This window comes from Erpetoichthys calabaricus, chromosome 17 (assembly GCF_900747795.2).
Source record: "Erpetoichthys calabaricus chromosome 17, fErpCal1.3, whole genome shotgun sequence".
NCBI lineage: Eukaryota > Metazoa > Chordata > Cladistia > Polypteriformes > Polypteridae > Erpetoichthys > Erpetoichthys calabaricus.
This window is the reverse complement of record NC_041410.2, coordinates 85,718,044-85,739,681: the sequence shown is the minus strand read 5'-3', so window position 1 is coordinate 85,739,681 and position 21,638 is coordinate 85,718,044. Positions and strand designations below refer to the sequence as shown.

General features: G+C 43.8%; 1 protein-coding gene across 2 annotated transcripts in view; it reads right to left on the bottom strand.

The window, feature by feature from the left end:
• The window catches only part of fgf7 (fibroblast growth factor 7), a 94,177-nt gene extending 77,966 nt beyond the window's left edge, over nucleotides 1-16,211 (bottom strand). Inside the window, exons 1-2 of one of the 2 annotated variants that reach the window (XM_028823411.2) lie at nucleotides 15,512-16,207; nucleotides 15,161-15,373 (exon numbers count right to left, since the gene is read on the bottom strand). In XM_028823411.2, coding sequence (XP_028679244.1) covers nucleotides 15,161-15,344 — 184 coding nt within the window. In that variant the 5' untranslated portion in view covers nucleotides 15,345-15,373; nucleotides 15,512-16,207. Of the gene's footprint in view, nucleotides 1-15,160 lie in introns of both variants that reach the window. The other variant, XM_028823409.2, reaches the window with a different exon arrangement.
• Nucleotides 16,212-21,638: the final 5,427 nt, after the last annotated feature.

Genomic DNA, 21,638 nt, shown 5'->3' with positions numbered 1-21,638 from the left:
CAGCAGACCCCCGTGACCCTGTGTTCGGATTCAGCGGGTTGGAAAATGGATAAGATATATATATATATATAGACCCCCATCCTCACCCTGTATTAGAATGGTGGTCTTAAGAATTTGCTCAGTAAATGTATGTGAGGAAAACATGTCCTGGGCCTTTAAGGGCAGTAGCGCTAACCACTGCGTCACCGGGCCGCCCTCACAAGCTCATCAAAATGGAGTTTTTGTTGGTGGACTTTTTAGCACATATTGAACTCATTTCTCCTTGAACTGCACAGCATTAACTGAAAGAGCCGTAAGCAAAGGTGCCGTTAAACTAGGCCATTACTTCAGTCTCCGCGGCTCTGTGCAAAGCTGGCACGGTGCCACACGCTGGCTTTGGTGTAGATGGCACTGCTGTAGCTACAAGCCTGATGGGTGGATTTTCGCTGCGTTTTGGGTGACTGCGGCTCCTCCGCTTGTCCTAATATTTGTACTCGTGTCTACTCCTTTAGCAAATGACAGAAAGAAAGACATGAACAAGCACAGTGTGGCCATTTTTAATTCACACGGCGAGCACTAAAATCATCAATCATGGAGGAGTTCAGTAAAAGGCAGGAGTGAAGACACAGACCGCCATGGCAGCTTTGAAATGCCAACACTGAGACTGCAGCGGACGGATTTTGTGTCACGTATTGTATATTGTGTTGTTGCGATGTTTGTAACACCAAGGGAAACGGCTGACAACGATGCTGCCTGTCAACGTTCAACTTCAAAACCACTGTAGCTGTTCAAATGGGAGCAACTTAGAAGGAGAAAAGGAATAAAAATAAAAATAAGAGATGACCCTGACAAGATCAGTAGGTCACAGCAAGTGGGCGAGCATCACGGAGTGAGCATCTATCCGCTGTCTGAATCCACCTGGCTGAGCTGAAGAAAACCCAGACGGACACTGAGAGAACACAAAAAAACCACAGAGCCACAGATCTTTGGAAACCTCTTAGCCACTGCAGCACACACGGCACACGACCATCCATATTGTACTGTGATGTAACGTTCACAAAAAAGGAAAGCAAAGCGAGAAGTCGTAAAAACTGAAAGTCAGACGCAGAAAAAGCAGAACACGCGCACCACGGTCACAAATCTGCACCCCTCCTCAGCTGAGCCGAGCGCTGACCCCGATCACCACGACGACACGCACTGCCAGTCGGTAACCATAGCAACTGGACGGCACGAGGCCACAAAATGTCGACGCCCCACAGAAACAAAATGGCGTCGAAAAAAAATGTGGAGATAAACAAATGCCTATATAGGAGTTTTGACATATATTTCTAAAGGTCAAGATTCGATTCAGCAGAAGTCAAAACCCTTAGAACAAAAAACAAAACAAAAACTACAGAGAAAAAGAAACAGGAAAAGAAACCAAATTATAAAAGACAATGGGACTGAAATCAAGAAAACGTGAGTATTCCAACATCAGTGCTAACCTCTGCACCACTGTGCTGCCCATAGTCTCATCGATTATTTTACAAATGTTCGATCGTATACATTTGTATATTCTATTATTTTATATTCCATTACTTATGTTTCATAATTCTATTTAAAAAATTGTATATTCTATTCCTATTGATTTATATCCTTCTACAAATGTTTCCATATTTTATTCGATTTTTTAATATTCTATTACAGATGTCTACTCAATTGTTTTATTTTCTATTACAAATGTTTCAATATTCTATTGTAATGCTGTGTTTTTAAGCGCTTAACAAATAAAAATGGTATGGTATGGTATGGTATTCTATTGTTTTATATTCTATTACAAATGTATGTATATTCCATTCTATCCATCCATCCATCCATTTTCCAACCCTATGAATCCGAACACATGGGTCTGCTGGAGCCAATCCCAGCCAACACAGGGCACAAGGCAGGAACCAATCCCAGGCAGGGTGCCAACCCACCGCAGGACACACACAAACACACCCACACACCAAGCACACGCTAGGGACAATGTAGAATCGCCAATCCACCTAACCTGCATGTCTTTGGACTGTGGGAGGAAACCCACACAGACACGGGAAGAACATGCAAACTCCACGCAGGGAGCAGTGCAGGATTTACGTATAAGCTACACAAGCTATAGCCTAGGGCCCCCGCCTTCTTGGGGGTCCCCAAAACAAATTGTCCGAGTGAGCAATTGTCATATATACTTAAATATACTACAGCATTATTTGTCCCAATCAGGCCCGGCCTTAGGCATAGGCGAAGTAGGCGACCGCCTAGGGCCCCGGCGTCCGGGGGGCTCCGGATCGACTCCTTGGTCTAATTTTCACGCATTTCACAGAGCTTCCAGGGGGCCCCTGGACCCCCCTTTCGCCTAGGGCCCCATAATACCTAAGACCGGGCCTGGCAGGGAGGACCCAGGAAGCGAACCCAGGTGTCCTAACTGCGAGGCAGCAGCGCTACGACTGTGCCACCGTGCCGCCCTATTCCACTCTATTATACTACAAATATTTATGTATTCTATTCTATTATTTTATATTCTACTACAGATATTTCTATGTTCTATTCTATCGTTTTATGTTCTGTTACAAATGTTTCATTATTCTATTCAAAAAATTGTATTGTACTGACTATATTCTACTACAAATTTTTCCATATAATATTCTATTGGTTTATATTCTATTCCAAATGTATGTATATTCTATTCAGTTATACTAGAGATGTTACTACATTCTATTCATTTGTTTTATACTCTTATTTTAAATGTTTCTAGTCTATTCTATTCCAAAAATGTGTGCGTTCTCTTCTGTTCTACTATGATAATGTGCATATTCTATTCTGTTGTTTTACATTCTACTACAAATGTTTCTATATTCATTTCAAATCCAATATCCATTTTTATATAGTTAGCACCTTACATAGCAAGTTACCACAAAACGCTTTTTAAAGTCATCACTCCCTATTGTTCTATGGCGTCTTTCACAGGCTTTCGCCACGCAATGCTTTCCAAAACAGAAGACATTTGATTACTTTCTATAAACACGTCATAAAGTGTCTCACATAACAAGGCTCCCATTCTAAAGCAGAAGGCATTCTAATTCATTTCATTATCAATCTATATATTTTTATAGCACCATACTGTATATTAAAAGCAGAAAACGTGATTAAATGTTATGATCAATCTATATTTCTTATATAGTGCCTTATTTAAAAATTCTCCACCTAACGCTTTCTAAAGCAGAAGACGACTGTTTCAATATGCCGATCAAGTCTGTATTTCGTATGGTGCCTTAAAGCCGCCATACATCAATTTCCAAACCAGACGGCGTTAAATTTCAATCTACATTTTTATATTGTGCCTTATTTAAACAACGCTTTCCAATGCGGAAGACGTTTAATTTAATATGGAGCTCGATCTCTTTTTATATAGCGCCGTGGTAGTGCTGCTGCTTTGCAGTATGAAGATTGTGGGTTCGCTTCCCGATTCCTCCCTTTGTGGATAGCGCTTTGAGTACTGAGAAAAGCGCTATATAAATGTAATGAATTATTATTATTTAAAGGGCCGCCTCACAACGTTTTCCAAAACTGACGGTATTCGAGTTCACTGGCCGATTATCTCAAATCGCCCATCCCGTTCAAATTCCTTTCCACGTTTGCCTTTTTTTTTGAGCCATTAATCATTCTGGGGGTCTGGATGGCAGACCCGTCCACGAACAATTTAGACATCCAGCATGTTGGACTCATCAAGCGCTGCACTGCACTCTTTCGTTCCGCACGCTGTGTGCAGTTGTCGGTCACATCTGTGCGCCTCCGACTCTCCGCTTTTTCAGCGCCAATTGTTGCGCAAGGAACTTTTCCATCCACACTAAAGATGGATTCTGTCACGGCATCGATTCTTGGAGAGCAACAGACTAATAGCTGGGTGTGGGGGGGTGGGGGGGGGGGGGGGGGGGGGGGGGGGGGGGTAGAGCCGCTGCCCTCTTTAACTGGTGGGCACAGTGGAATGAACCAGCTGTTCGGTTTTGACGTCTGGCTTTCTGCTGTTAACCCTTTGCTTCCACTGCGGAGAGTTGGGACCACCGTCTTAGAAATTCCGGCAAGACAGCGTGATAAAAGTGAAAAATTGGGGGCTGCTTAGTGGAGGGAGATGGAATGGCGTGTGTTCAACGAAAATGGATGGAATTTATGGGTCTGTGTGCACGCGGAAGAGGAACAGAGCGGCGGAAATGATCGTCTTGACTTATTAGTGAAAAACGGGCACGGTTTCGATATAATAATTTATTTTGTGGGAGAATACAATAATTGTATGTGCTAATTGATCAAGCCTCCAATATACTGGCTCGGTTTAGGAACCACTTAGGAATACAAGAATGGCAAAGCCGACGAGTGAGGCCAAGTGCTTCACATCATGAAATTCCAGTTTCCTTACATAAGGCCATTGAGCAGTGGCGACTCTCAGGTTCCGCTTCAGGTGCCCACCACACTGTGTCTCCAAGGCTAAAGATGCCCAATCAGAGGATCGTAGACCTACACCTAAATCAAAAGGCCTGTCCGCTGTTGGCCCACCTGCTCTGGTGCACTGCAATTGGATTCTGAAGCCACTGTTGCAGCAAATGGACATTTATATTAGTGGTGTCTGCTGAAGTCTCGCTTAACAAGCTTCTGACAAAGTCGTTTAACTCTTAAAAAAAGATTTGGAATGGCGGCACCTCCATTTACCTGCGCTACATGTGGGGAATCGACACACTGTAGTGGAGTGAAGGGAGGTTGGCTAGGGGGGCACCACAGAAAAGGGGGAAAACACACATGAACAACGTCAACCCCACTTAATTCAAGGCAAGATCATGGGGGCCGAGGCTGGGGCTTAAGGAGGAAACCATCCTGGACCAGGTGCCCATCTACTGTAGGGCACACACCTAGTGTAGGACAAAGTCTACCTCAGAGCATACTCAACATCACACGGCATATGTCTACCACAGGGCACACTCCACATCCCACCACACCATAGGGCATACATCTACTCCAGGGCACACATCTAGTGCAGGGCACAGTCTACTGCAGGGCACACCCCAAACCATAAGATGCAAGTCTACTGCAGGGCACACTCCACATCCCACCAAACCATAGGACATACATCTACTGCAGGGAACACATCTATCCCAGGGCACACACATAATGCAGGGCACAGTCTACTGCAGGGCACACCCCCAACCACAACATGTACATCTACTATAGGGCACATTCCATATCCCACCACACTGCAGGGCATACATCTGTCAGAGGGCACATACCTAGTGCAGGATACACATTTATCATAAGGCTCAAGTCTACTGCATGGCACACTCAGCACCACAGGGCACACTTCTATCACAGGGTACAGTCCACATCTCATGGCACACACCTACAGCAGGGTATATTTCTGCCACAGGGCACACACCAAATCACAGGACACCCACTGCACCACAGGGCCCATGTTTACTGCTGGGCATAAGTGTACCACAGGGCACACATCAAACCACAGTGCACACTCCACACTGCAGGGAACACACCTAACACAGGGTACACACCTACCACAAGTCACACTCCAAATCACAGGGCGAGGTGTACTGCAGGGCATACGTCTACCACAGGGTACACTTCACATCGCAGGACACCCTCTGCACCATAGGGCACATGTTTAAGGCTGGGCATAAGTCTACTGCAGGGCACACTCCACATCCCACCACACCACAAGGGCATACATCTACTCCAGGGCTCACATCTATCATAGGGTTCAGATCTAGTGCAGGGCACACTCCACATCACAGGGCACACCCCAAAACACAACATGTACATCTACTGCAGGGCTCACATCCATCATAGGGCTCAGATCTAGTGCAGGGCACAGTCTACTGCAGGGCACACCCCAAACCACAACATGTACATCTACTGCAGGGCACACTCCACATCCCACCACACAGCAGGGCATACATCTATCAGAGGGCACATACCTAGTGCAGGATACACATTTATCATAAGGCTCAAGTCTATCACATGGCACACTCAGCACCACAGGGCACACACCTAGCACAGGGTACACTTCTATCACAGGGTACAGTCCACATCTCAGGGCACACACCAAATCACAGGACACCCCGTTGCACCACAGGGCCCATGTTTACTGCTGGGCATAAGTGTACCACAGGGCACACATCAAACCACAGGGCACTCTCCACACTGCAGGGCACACTCCTAATGTAGGGTACACATCTACCACAAGTCACACTCCAAATCACAGGGTGAGGTGTACTGCAGGGCACACATCTACCACAGGGTACACTCCACATCGGCACGTCACCCACTGCACCATAGGGTACATGTTTAAGGCTGGGCATAAGTCTACCGCAGGGCACACTCCAGAGTTCAAGGCAGAAACCCAGCGTGGGGTACACATCTACCACAGGGCACACTCCACAACCCTCCATACCGCAGGGCTCATGTATACTGTTGGGCACAAGTCTACCCCTGGGCACACTCCACATGTGCATTCATGGCCTGGGGATGTGAAAACTGTTTTTTTTGAGGGGGGGACCCAAAGTGAGATTTATGAGGAAAAAAAGCCCCAGTGAGGCTCGTGAGGACGTAACCAAAGCAAAGCCTGTTTATTTTAGTGAAGCCAAATCTGAAGATTTTATATCCGTTATTTATGATACAATATTCTAAATAAACTGAGGCTTTCATGTAATAATAAACTAAATCTGAAACCTTTAAGTAAAACATTCTTAAAAGGCAGCTTCGTGCAGACACACATCGGCCCAAAGCCTTAATAGAATTAAAGTCAAACTCATAAAACAACTGCAGGGTAAACCGTAACTGGCTGAGTTGTAAGAGCGGATAAAAGAAAAACATCTCAAAGTCCACCGATCAGAAGGTAAGACCTCACAGGAATACCAGACGAGGTCGCCTCCCTGTACAATCCTCGCTCATTGGATTCTACAAAAACGCAGATGGGAATTCAGGTAAGAGACCAAACAATCGGACTCTGCTGGCTGATGGTTTAGAGGGAGAAGAAACAAAACTACCAAAAAAAATTGGTGATGTCGCCAAGCGGGAGGGGTGTGTTGATGCAGGCAGGCGCTCGTCATCTCTTGATGCCCACCTTAACAGAACGCACTTCTGATGTGCCTGTGTCGGGGAGTCAGGAGAAGACCTGGGTGGTGGGGTGGGCTTCTTACAGTATATGAGGTGGTACTGCTGGTGCCCTGTCCAGGGATTCTACCTGCCTTGTACCCGATGGTTGCTAGGATAGACTCCAGCTTCCTCGCAGTCCAGCCACGAATATACGAATTAAGAAAACGGATGGATGGAATTACTGGTGACACTCGATGGGCTCCAGCTATGCTGCCACCCTGCCCTGCATAAGCAGGTTAAGAAGATCGATGGATGGATGAGGTGGCATCACTGGCACCCTGTCCAGTGAGTGTTCCTACCTCACACCCGCTGCCTGCTAGAATAGGCTCCAGCTTCCCTACGGCCCTGCTCTGGATAACCGAATTGGGAAAATGGAGGAATGGATGGATGGATGATGTGTCACACACAGAGGTGGAACTCTATGAATATGTAGGAGTGACAGATGCCCTAAAGTATGCGCTGCATTTGGGTGGGTGCTTTCTGTATGAGGAGAATGGCCATCCCGGCCAGGGAGGAGAAGGAGGATGATTTATTATCTGAATGGGACGCCAATGCAGAACAACATGCAAATTGGCCGGCAGGATGGAGGAATAACTTTGGGATGGCAAACGGAGCTGTTGAGGGAGCTGTTCTGTCCCCCATAGGCCCGGTGGCAGTGGTCTTTGTATGGCAACCCAGTCGGAGTGCTTGGGAGATGGAGTCTGGAAATGCAGCCCAGCACACCAATAGAGGGCGCTGTCTGGGGTGGACCACCCTACTTTCTTTACCTCCCTGAAATGCTTACTGGGAGACACGGTGGGGCCGAGGAGTCAGAGTCGGGAGGCAGCGGGCAACACTCCGCGGAGGACAGCAGGAGGCCGAATGGGTTTGTTTTGTGTAATTGTGGCTTATCTTGAGAGAGGCGATCGTGAAGAAGAGCTTGGTGTGAATAAAATATCCTTTACTTCATCACAGAAACGTGTTGGACATTACTGTGCCTTGGGTTAGGGGCTCGGTGGCGCCCCCTGGTGGTCAAACTTCACACTCAGAAAATGCAGCTTTTGCACACACACACACACACACACGCACGCACACACACACACAGTGTATACGTGTCACATAGCATGTCATTTACAGGTTGGTCCACATGTATGCATGTCCAGTATACACATTTAGAAATCTTCTGCTTAATATTTATATACATAAGGTGTTGTACTGTGTTAGCCATTATGGATGTAGTGAGTCATTTTGCTTGACTTCTCACTAACCCTAATATTAAGCATTTTTTTACAATTTTATAAACATAATTAAAGAATGTGCTGTATAATTATAATAATATTTATCTGTATATCTAATAATCGGTATACAGTATGCTACTATGCATAACAAAATTGAACAGTTTTGATGAGAACAAAACCACCACTCTGCCCAACCAGCCCACCAACTGCATCCACCTGAATTCTCAGCTAACATCAAGTCGAGTTTTGAAGGCCCCCAAAGTCCTGCTGCCCACCCTGCTGCTTGGTAACGCATTCTATGTGACGAGGTGTGCTGCATGTCAGGCAGATTTCAATGCACTCTGTTTACACGACATGACTGTGAGAAGGAACATCTTCTAACATTTCTGCTCTAACATTTCCATCTGTGCCCCCCGTGTTCTGGTTGAACTCCTTGCAATGACAGCTGGGCTCTACCGTACTAATCCCCTTCATAATTTTTAAACAATTCAATCGTGTCACCTTTTAATCTCCTTGAAGCTCAAACACATCTTAGCAAAACAAGAGGTGCGGTGCTAGCGCTGCTGCTTCACAAGCTGGCAACCAGGGTTCAAATGCCCACCTGCTCACCACAGTCCTAAGACTTGCAGGTTTGGAGAACTGGCGAAGCTCAAGTGGCCCCCCAATATGCATCCGTGTGTTGGTCTAGTGATGGATTGGCGCCATGTCCAGGGGTCCTTCCTGCCTTGTGCCCGATGCTTACTGGGTCAGGCTCAGGCTGCCCCGCCATCTGGCTCTGGATAAGCAGGTTTAGAAGCCGGGTGGGTTTAGGCAGCGGTCAGTCCTGGAGGGCTGCAGGGGCTGCAGGTTTTTGTTCCAACCCTGTTTCTTAATGACAAGTCAATTATTGCTGATGAACCTCTTATTGCCTAAATGACATTCTGAAGCTTTATTTTAGTGGTCTCGCTTGTTAAGGGTGGTTCCCCACCCTTAACTGCTTATTTCAGTCTTAAAACACCTTCATTCACTGCTTGTGATGGCTCCTTATTAGCAAGAAGATGCAAATAGATAGATAGATAGATAGATAGATAGATAGATAGATAGATAGATAGATAGATAGATAGATAGATAGATAGATAGATAGATAGATAGATAGATAGATAGATAGATAGATAGATCAACAAACCCATTCTTCCTCCTGCCGTCCTCCGCGGAGTGTTGCCTGCTGCCTCCCGACTCTGACTCCTCGGCCCCACCGTGTCTCCCAGTAAGCACTTCAGGGAGGTAAAGAAAGTAGGGTGGTCCACCCCAGACAGCGCCCTCTATTGGTGTGCAGGGCTGCATTTCCAGATAGATAGATAGATAGATAGATAGATAGATAGATAGATAGATAGATAGATAGATAGATAGATAGATAGATAGATAGATAGATAGATAGATAGATAGATAGATAGATAGATTAAATGATAAAGGAGCCAGCAGTTCTCCATCTCACTTGTTTGCATTTACACCTGTGTGGATTCATCCTGCACTATTTGGCTTAATGAAACACTACGACTTTTCAATAAGAAATATCGGAGATAATGTTTAAGGTTTTGATATATATCCTGTTACCTTTTTTTTTTTTTTTGGTGTAAATATGTTTTATCTAACTGCCTTACCTTAACCTTTCTTATTTCTATTTGTCTGTTTTATTTCATTCTGTCTGTTACCTGTTATTAGATGCAACAGAGAAGGCAAATTTCATGTTTTCTTGTGTAAACATTACTAAATAAAGAAACCTAAACCTAAACCTAAACCTTAAGAGGAAAAAGTGACAGACTGAAAAATGACTCGTCTGTTTTAGGCTTCAAATCACTTGGATGATATCCTTGGAGAGGAAACGAAATCTACGATACAAGAACCTGACATTGCAGAGTTAAAAGGAGATGGGCAAGGATTGGTTTCTAATTAAGCAATTGGGTAGAAATGAAAATCTGTGGCCACTGTGGCCCCCCAGGATCGACGATGCCCACCCCTGGTTTAGAGGATGGATATTTCAGCCAATATCTTTGATTTGATTTGATATACTTTATTAATCCCCTGGGAAAACTGTCTTTTCACATGAACCTTGGAGGTCAGAGCACAGGGCCAAAATATACCTCAGTGTTAAAGTTATTGGGTGTGTATACAGTGAACTGCTTAGGTTTTACAAATCTCTCTCTCTCTCTTTCTCTATGTGTATGTATATATATATATATATATATATATATATATATATATATATATGTATACATATACATACACATAAATATATATTATATACACATACATATTCATACTATAAATATACATATATCAACATTGACATCTGAATATTCAATATATACTGTATATACTATATATAAATATTATATATATACTATATTATACTCTATTATATAAATTCTAAGAAATTAAATAAAAAATAAATAAGATCTGTTAAGAATATTAATAAATAAGAAACAAAAAAGTAAATAAATGAATCCACGTGATTTTCTAAAACATAGATACAGAATTAGTAGAAGTAGCATCCATGTATACAATATCACAATGTAAAGATGAGTCCAGTGATATACATAAATGCGTATTTTACATATACCTGTGTGTGTGTGTGTGTGTGTGTGTATATATATATATATATATATATATATATATATATATATATATATATATATATATATATATATATATATTGCATTTGTTAGGTACAAGTTACAGATTGTATTCATTTTATTATTATTATTATATTTAAGTATTTAAACATATAAGGTATTTAACATTCTGTGTGTATCCACTTCATTAATCTGCCATTCCGATGACACATTCATGGGGAGTCAAAATCACTAACAGTACCATCAGGCATAAAGAAGAAAACAACAATGGACAGGATGCTGGTCAAGAAATGTCTAGCTCCAGACCTCGAGTAGCAGAGCCTGCTGTGGCTGCTGCAGACTCTAATGGGACACCAGTCAATCAAAGGATAGACTCTCACTCAAACGGGCACCCCCACTTGCACGCACTGAACCAGTTTATAGTCACCAGTTTACCTAATCTGTGTATTGTAGTCTTATGGGAGAAAAAAACCCTACATGATCACAGGAGAACATAAAATCTCTGAGCAGGTAATGATAACAATGGAGTCGCTAGGGGGCTGCGGGGGCTGTGGACCACACCGGGTGACACTATCAGAAAGCAGGGTGACACCAAAAATGACTAACAATAACATTTTTGTGCAGTGCTTTGGGCTGAAATCACAAAAGGAAACATCCACCCTGTTAAATGCACAGTCGCGTCTTAATGGGCTAAAATCACCAAAGGACCAACAGCACCCCCAACAACCACCCAATGCAACAGTTGAGTCTCCACGCGGCATTAAGAGTGGGAATTTCTGTACTGGACTAAATGGTCAGGTGTCTGTATGCTGCATTGTTTAAACTGTAGCCAACTCTCTGATAAGGGGCTCTGTTCATTAAGTCACCCAGAGGGGTCTGTGGAGGTCTTAATCCAGACGTGATTACTGCACCAGATGACACCAGCCCTAGTGATGCCACCAAGTGATAAAGCCAGGTATTTAACCTTTGTGAGGTGCATATATTATGTGTCATACTGTGTGTTCATGGTTTATCTAACTAGTGGGCTATCCTTAATTTATATAGTGCCTTTCAGATCGCTCTATCTCTAGATACTGTAGACTCTCTCTATTATATTTATACACACACAGTAGATTAATTGCCACTGTCTTAATTATACATATATAGTCATGCACTACATATCACCATCAGTATCATTACTTAATATAGTGCCTTTTAGATCTCTCTCTCTCTCTCATATATATATATATATATATATATATATATATATATATATATATATATATATTCATTTGTGTGTGTGTGAGTATATATATATATATATATATATATATATATATATATATATATATATATATATATATATATATATATATATATATATACCCTGTATATATACTGATATCAAAACACACACACAGTATATTTAAGCCCACTTACTTTACTATACATATATATTCATGTAGTACAAATCATCCATCAGCTATCCTTGATTTATATTGTGCCTTCCAGATCTCTCTATCTCTATATCCTGTATACTCTCTCTCTATTATTCATATATATATATATATATATATATATATATATATATATATATATATATATGTATGTATACACACACACACAGTATTGTTACACCCACTATGTATATTACACATATATATTCATGCAGTACGTCATCTATGAGCTATCCTTGATTTACTGTATATAGTGCCTTTCAGATCTCTCTCTATTATACATACATACACAGAGATTATATTTAAGCCCACTGTCTTTAATACATATATATATTCATGCAGTACATATCATCCATCAGCTATCCTTGATTTATATATATATATATATATATATATATATATATATATATATATATATATATATTATATATATATATATATACACACACACACACACAGTATATTTACACCCACTATGTTTATTACACACATGTATATTCATGCAGTACGTCATCTATGAGCTATCCTTGATTTACTGTATATAGTAACCTTTCAGATCTCTCTCTATTATATACACACACACAGATTATACTGTATTTAAGACCACTATCTTTATTATACATATATATCTCACACTGAGTTGACTGCACCTTCAATTTTGTTGTTCCTTTGTAAAAGTGACAATGACAATAAAGATCTATCTATCTATCTATCTATCTATCTATCTATCTATCTATCTATCTATCTATCTATCTATCTATCTATCTATCTATCTATCTATCTATCTATCTTCATGCACTGCATATCATCCATCCGTCCATTTCCATGACGTGCTTATCCAGGGCAGGGTCTCCTGTACATAACGTGTCTATTTAGCACATTCACAGTTTGTATTTCTTGACAGATTCATGAAAGTTCTTTCAACACACAACATGAGCAAAATGGTAGCAAACTAAAATGTGGAGCCAGCTGCTGGGCTGTCTTGCGATGTTCTCATAAACTCGACGCGACCACTCGGCCGGCCAGGCTGGGCACCTGTTTTCCTTTATAACTGTCATTCCGTAAACATGTGGTCTTTTTAAAAGTAATGAATTTTCTGTTACTGTCGACTTAAGGGTCAGGAATTTGGTGCAATTACAGTTATCCTGGCAGGGCCGCTCATCACTTTTAGTGGGGGCTCTTTGACATAATCCTGAAGGAATGAGCCGTTCCTTGAGCTTATTAATGGAAGGGAATAACGTGGATGCAGAGAAGACGCGAAGGAGGCACAGGCGGCGAGCCGTCGTATAAATAGTAAGGTATAATCAGATGACAGTAAGAAACACGCTGCAAATCTTTGTCTGCTTTGTAAGTGTCTGGAAATAATTCAGACAGCGCGCTGGCCCGTCACGGCCTGACATGCACAGTAAAGTTGGCTGGCGACACTCGAGGACGTCTTTTGAGAAGGTAATCTTCTACAAATGTCATTGTCACCGCAGCGGAGGGTGGATCAGCTTTTCTCAGATTTTGCCCTGCATGTTGACTGCGCTGCTTGACTGTTTGTTCCCAATTGTATTTTTTTGTTTTGTTGTGGGTCAGATGGTGCCAGGGTAGGATCTCAAACTGGGTTTTTACAATGGACTGAAATGGTCAAACTGGTAAACGCTGTTAGAACTCGGCATCACTGAAGCCTTACAGCCCTGAGACGTGCATGTGCGGTGGATCGGTGTTGCTGAATTGTCCCCGGTGCATCTCTGCGTTTCGCCTCACGATTTGAGTGGCACCCTCTCCAAGGATTGTTCCTGTCTTGCTGGGATCGGCTCCATCTTCTCCAGGGCCCTACTCAGGATACAGCAAGTTTGAAAGATGGATGGATTGATGAATGAATGAATGGATGGAGGCTCTCCAAGGCGGCTCCACCGTGTTTCCTCTCTCTGACCTGGGATGGTCTCATCCGTCTCCCTTTCCATTCGGAATAAACCTAGGAATATCAATCTAAATATCCATATGCCTGTTCCTATAAATGCCCTCTGGTCACAAAGCCTGGAAGAAACACTCACCCTGGGACTAATCTGGAGTTCCCACCACCACTCAGGGACAACCCACGTGGGCTAAGGGAAAACATGGAAACTCCTCGTAATGACCGGCCCAAGAATCGAACCGACGTCCACGCAGGTGTGAGTCGATGGCATCAACCAGAAAACTGTCTGTGCAGAGCTGCACGTGTACAGCAGTGTAGTGGTTAAGGCTTTACCCTGAAATTGTGGGTTGCTATCCCACCGCTGACACCACAAGCAGGTAACTTCACCTGGCCTGTGCTCCAATTGGAACAAGAAAGAAATGCAACCAATCACGTTGGAGAATGGCGTCGGCCAAAAACAAGTAAAGGTAAATGAACTTGGTGCGCCCGCTGTGTAAACTCCTGCTTTGCGCGTTTACGCTCGTACCCTCCTTCATTTCACATAAGAGTAGTCTTTTGGGTTCGCTTTCGAGAATATCTTTCTTCTTCTTTGCTTTGTCTAAATTAGGGTCGTGCGGGTCAGAATTAGTCAGCCAGCCAGGACCATCACGGGACACACACTCTCACTCGTTCATACGGGGGCCTCAAACGCTGTTTTTTTTTTTCCTTATCTTAAACCCAACATTTGAAGGGGCCGGACGACACCTGAAACATTCACCCCGGTAATTCTGCACGGCAGATATCCACAAAAAAAAAAACAAACATATAAGCATCTTGAACTTTACGAGAAACCAAAGTGGTACTTACTATAGCTGTTGTTTGGCTCGTGCGTCCCTCCAACTTTGCCCGTCTCATCGATCCTCAAATACCATTGCGTCCGGCAGAAGAGTTTCCTTATCCTTACATCCCCACCCTCCATGTAGTCGTAACTTCGTGTGTGTCTTTCGGGGCTGGAGCAGCTCGAATTGGCAGCCAGTTGCTCAGAAGTCATGTCATTACAAGCCCAAGACACACTGCCCACTAGAAAGATAACGTGAAAGTACAATCTGAAGAGCGAAGTCGGCAGGATCCATGGTAGTATCCATTTGCGCATTATAATGCAGTGTGCTGGGGTTTCACGAACAACATACTGAAAATTGAATTTAAGAAACCCCTCACCCCGTTCACCTTGGTCCCCTCCGATGGGCAACAAGACAGGTCGGTGTTCTCGGTGAAGAGGGGGCTTCCCTTCAGGCGCAACTGGATAATCCTGTAATCATCCCAAGTGGAAGGAGTTTAAAGCGGCGGTGAAGTTCTCCTCAAGACACGAGTGGTCCTGGAGCTGCAAAAAAAAAAAAAAAGAGAAGCAAAGACGGGTTTAATCACGGAGCGGCCACGTTGCTGTCGTTTCTGATTGCCGGCTGTAATTCCTTCCTTGGCTGCACGATGCGAAGCGAAGGCGTCTTGGAGGCAGACTGACCTCTCCACTCCGGCGATGCGCCCGTATTCCCCCCCGGTGCTTTGTGTGCGCGTGCGTGCGTGGGGGGTGTGTGCGTGTGTGTTTAATGCTCGATTTGCTCACCTCCTCCTCGTCCTCATGCCTTTATAACCATTGACACTTTTGCGGCTAACCGACTCCTTCCGGAGAACAGCCCACATTGCTCTTGTTTAGACATCTGGCCAGACTGGAGAGTCTCAGCACCACCTCTTCCTCGTGTGCACACGTGTGGGCTCGTCCCGACACGATCCGATCTGCCTTCCCATTCGCCTGCTCACGCTACCCGACTCTGACATCCCAGGACACGCAACTCACTTGAGTGACAACTGCAAATGGAAACGTTTCATCGGTGAGGGTCTTTCGCAACCCGCTCCCCGCCTGCAGCTCCAACTCCTTTCACTTTATATCCTGGATGTATTTTTGAAACTACAAAAGTCTCCTGTGGATTCTTAATTGTTACCATATATCAAGCGTGAACTCTGGTTTTTTTCCCCCTGTGCATCCCGAGTCCGTTTGTTGTTGAGGGTCCTTTGTGAAATGCCTTGAAGTGACCACCACGTGAAAGCAATTAGAGCCCAGCCAGCCCGCCATCACCCGGTTCAAGGGCTCACCGAATGTGACACAACCTGCCAATCGGGTGTATGGACTGGAGATGGGTTGTTATGGGGGATAGGCATGGGGTTGAGCGGACTGACCACGGTTCAGAAAAGGGGGGAAACAAAAAAAAAAAAAAAAGCCATCTGTTTACCAATAATTGCACTTTGGAGCACATGCGCGCGTGTACGTTTGTGTGTGTGTGTATAGACACTTCAAGTCACTGCACTCAGTGACCACATGCAAAGCATCCTGGGAATTACAAATACAAAACAATAACAGGAGAAGAGAAAACGCGCTGGAGTCCAAACAGGCCTGTGTGTGTTTGTGTGTGTGTGTGTGTACGGAGAACCGCAAACGTACATGTGGACGCGTCAGAGACAAGTGCACCACCGGACACATGTCGGCATTAAAGAGGGTACCCACGTGCAAAGGCATTAGGACCACTCATGCTGCAGGTGTGCGTATAGACGTTAAAAGCGAAACATGTAAACATTATAAAATATTACAGAAGCACACTTAACAACATCACAGACACACTTGCTGTATGTGCACACGTAGACATTAAAAGTGAAGCACGCGGTCACACACAGACTTTAAACAGGTATGTACGGTATGTGTTGTGATGCAGACAGGTAGACATCGTAATAAGCACCACCACACGTTTGTTATAACTAATATTTACAAATAAAGTGCCACACACAACCCCCAAAGTCTCCCAATGATGCCTTCCTCAGGTCCGCCTCCACTCCTCTTCTCCAAGATTTTGTCTCTTGTCCTCCCGACTCCGGACATCGAATGGAGGGAGGCGGCCCCTTTTATACACACCCGGATGTGCTCCAGGTGCCTCCCGATTAGCTTCCGACGGCACTCCCCAGTGTGGCGGAAGTACCGGCTGCGCACCCGGAAGCACTCCGGGTGTCCCTGGTCTTCTTCCCACCAGCACTTCCGGGTGTGGCGGAAGTGCTGAGGGCCAGGGCTCCTCGGGCATTGGGGCGCCCCCTAGGGGTGACCACGGGCCCCTATAGGGTTGAGCTCCAAGCTCAGTTCCCGTGGTCCCCAAAGCAATCAGGGCGGTCGCCCCCCTTGTGGTCTGGAGGAGGCATAAGCCCTCCTCTGGTCCTCCCGGGCGTCCCGGCTGGGTGCCACCCTCAGCCGCTTGCCACAGTGTATACACAGATATTAAAGAGATGTCAAAAATATACACACTGTATGTGTACATGTAGACCTTAAACAAAAAAGAGGGGCACACAGAGATACTAAACATGTATGTACTATATGTGCATACAGAAATATTACAGAAACGTATACGACAACATCAAAAATATTCACGCTGTATGTGTACATGTAGATATTAAAAGTGAAACACGTGGTCACACACAGACATTAAACTGGTATGTACTATATGTGCATACAGAGATATTAAAGAGACGTATACGACAACATCAAAAATATACACGCTGTATGTGTACATGTAGACCTTAAACAAAAAAGAGGGGCACACAGAGATACTAAACATGTATGTACTATATGTGCATACAGAAATATTACAGAAACGTATACGACAACATCAAAAATATACACGCTGTATGTGTACATGTAGACCTTAAACAAAAAAGAGGGGCACACAGAGATACTAAACATGTATGTACTATATGTGCATACAGAAATATTACAGAAACGTATACGACAACATCAAAAATATACACACTGTATGTGTACATGTAGACATTAAAAGTGAAACATGTGGTCACACACAGACATTAAACTGGTATGTACTATATGTGCATACAGAGATATTAAAGAGACGTATACGACAACATCAAAAATACACACATGCTGTATGTAGACACAGACGTTAAAAGCAAAATGTGCACATGTAAACCTTAAGCTGGCACGCGTGTATATGTAGAGATTAAAAAGTCATACATGGCGCTATGAGAAAAGCACATGTTGTATGTGTACATATAGACATTAAACAGACACATACACTTAAATATTAAGAAGACACACATGACACGGTCTAAATCACACATCCTGTAGGTGTACAGGTGGACCCTGAAAATGAAACATGTAGGCATTAATCAGGTGCATACGTACAGAAGGTGATGTTAAAGAGTCACATATGACAATATAATGTGGATGTTAAGAGAGGCATACGAATAAACATATACACAAAGGCATTATAAATTAACATGCATATGGAAACATTAAGCAGACATATTGTACATATATTTACTTATACCAGCGTTTCTCAACCTTTACGTATTTGCGAGTTTTCATAATAGTTTTAATCGCGCCCCCCCAACGTTTTTTTGAAACCCTGATAAAATTTATTCCTATATTTTTTGCTGCCGATACACCGCTACAAGTTTAAAATCCATCCATCCATTATCCAACCCGCTATATCCTAACACAGGGTCACGGGGTCTGCTGGAGCCAATCCCAGCCAACACAAAGCGCAAGGCTGGAAACAAACCCCGGGCTGGGCGCCAGGCCACCGCAGTGCAAGTTTAAAATTTCCCTACGAATACCTAAATTACGCCACATATGGCAACATTCGCGCCCCCCTTTTTTGTTACTTTCCCACAGTTTGAGAACCGCTGACTTATACATTAAAAGACCGCAGCGATATTTACAAGTAGGTGCTAAACAGGTGAGGGCCACGTGAACGTGCGGACATTAAAGAAGGGGGGCACGTGCGTACTGTACTCGTGGACGGTATGAATGTTTTATTGTATTCCTAACCGTAACCTGACCGGACTGCATGGCGGCACAGAAGGGCTCCTCGCGGTCCCACACCGGGATGGGCGGCGGAGGGACACGCAGTCCTGCATGGGATCAGGGAATTGACCAAATGGACGGTGTGTGTGTGTGTGTGTGTCACACCGCACGACTCGGGGTGGACTGGCCTGTACAATGTCTGTGGACATTTCACTTTCCTTTTTTAACTTCTCCGCTTTTTTTCCCCGAAGAAAGACCGCGTGACGACCTGCTGCGCACCGATTTATAAAAAATAAGTTAACAGGGCGACAAGATGAATACACACAATGAAGAAATAAACGATACTTTAGCGTTACTATTATTATTATTATTATTAATGTATTCTGCTTACGTTTCCCTACAGATGCAAAGTACACAACATGAAACAGTGTGTGAACAGGATGTGTTTGTGTATTTTATTTGTTACTTGGCTCGCTGCTTAGTCCTCATTGTGGGTGTACAGTTGTCAGCCTCATGTTAACCCCGACACACATAACAGTTGTGCGGTCCGCGGCTTTGTGTGTCTTTGTTCTCAACTTCATTTGCGGCGCCTGCTACTGTTTGTCTAACCCCGTGTGTGTGTGAAGGTGTGTGTCGTTTTGAACCGTGAGGATACTTTTTTATATTCTGTATATGTTGGGTGTTAGCGTTGATGCCTAAAATGATGGCACGCGCGTGTTTATGCCCCGTGCCGATGTTTGCGTGTGCTGGTGGGCGCCTTTGTATTTGTCTCGAGCGCGGTGTGTAACGGTGCAGTGTGTGTTTTTATCCCAAGTGCGCACTTTTTTGAGTCTGTGTGTGTCTACAGCTAACACCACGTGTCGGCGCTTGTAACACCTGACATTTTATTCCTGTCGGCACTTCCGAAGTTTACAAAGGACTTAACGATCAATTCCCGCAGGGATGTGAACACATTTCACGCTGGCCGCACCGGCAGAGCCTTTCAAACGACAAGAAGAATTGCATGTGTCGCCGCCATTGCTACAGGCGCCTGCACTTATCGACGGTGCCCCCGACCCCCATAACACCCTGCAAGGGGGGTCACCTCGAGCCCACAGTCCCTTCAGTACCCTTCACGGAGCTTCTCGTTACCTCTTGGGGGCCCAGCGTCTCCTGCTTGAACCCTCGACTCGCACACAGAAGAGGGCGGCTGACGACGCCCGCCTTGTTATAAAAGCGCTGCCAACACCATAATAAAGCGCAACTGTGTTTGTGTGCGAGAGCGCAGCTCGGCGTCGATCCGCTCGTGTAATTTATTACGTGATATTTCACTCTCCGTAAATATTTATACATTGCTCTGCGTGATGGGAGTTTGCAACTTTTTCGTTTATTTTTTATGAGGAAAATATATCAACTTCTTCACTTATGTCAACATTGGTATCTATGGCGTCCAAGAAATCATTTGCCAGTTAATCCAGGATCTGACATTTGGTTAACTTTCACATTTAAGAGCTTTCCAAGTTACTCCGCAAATTCGGAATATTTTGCTCGCTGGGTAGCTGTCGAAAACTTTTTTGACATGCCAGAACTGTTTCTGTTAAAAGTTTGTTTAATTTGACCGACCTGTCTACTGGGCATTCGGGCGAGTGGCCCAGCGGCTACAGCGGTGGGCTGTGCACTTGTAAGACGTCAGTTCAGCTCTGGAGGGCGTGCGCCTGCTTGGTGGGATTCTGTTTAGGCACAGCGATGGGTGATGACGCGACGGTAGTGGGACAGTAGCTGGGGAAACGCTTCACTCCAAAAATCACACATATAATATATTTTGAAAATCTAAAACTCACTGGCTATAAAGTGCCGGGATCTGGTGGCGCACAGTCTGCTCTGGAGTGCGCGAGTCCTGCTGTAAAGATGAACGTATTTAACGGGTCGGCGATCCCAAAGCCATTGTTCTTATATATAGACAATAAATGCATAGTTTGTCAATGGATATGAAGGGCGTTAAAATAGACAGATATGAAAGGCGCTATAATAGATATGAAAGACGCAATGATAGATAGATAGATAGATAGATAGATAGATAGATAGATAGATAGATAGATAGATAGATAGATAGATGTCATTCCAACAGTTGGGGCATCACAAATATCATCCACCTTAATTAAAGGATGCGTGACTGTGTATGTCCATCCAGTTGCTATGTCTCTGTCATTCCAACAGATGGCACCTCACAAACATTAACAGCACTTTTATAAATCCCATAACAACTGGCATATAACTGGGACATATGCAATGCATTTGTAATTCCAACAGATGAAGCGTCACAAATATTATAGACAATACACTACATAATAAAATTATTTAATTAAAAGCATAATATTAAGAAAATTATTACAGTTACTAGAAGATAGATAGAAAGATAGATAGATAGATATTAATTTTAGTATAAAAGGCAGGATAAGATAGATGTCATTCCAACAGTTGGGGCATCACAAATATCATCCACCTTAATTA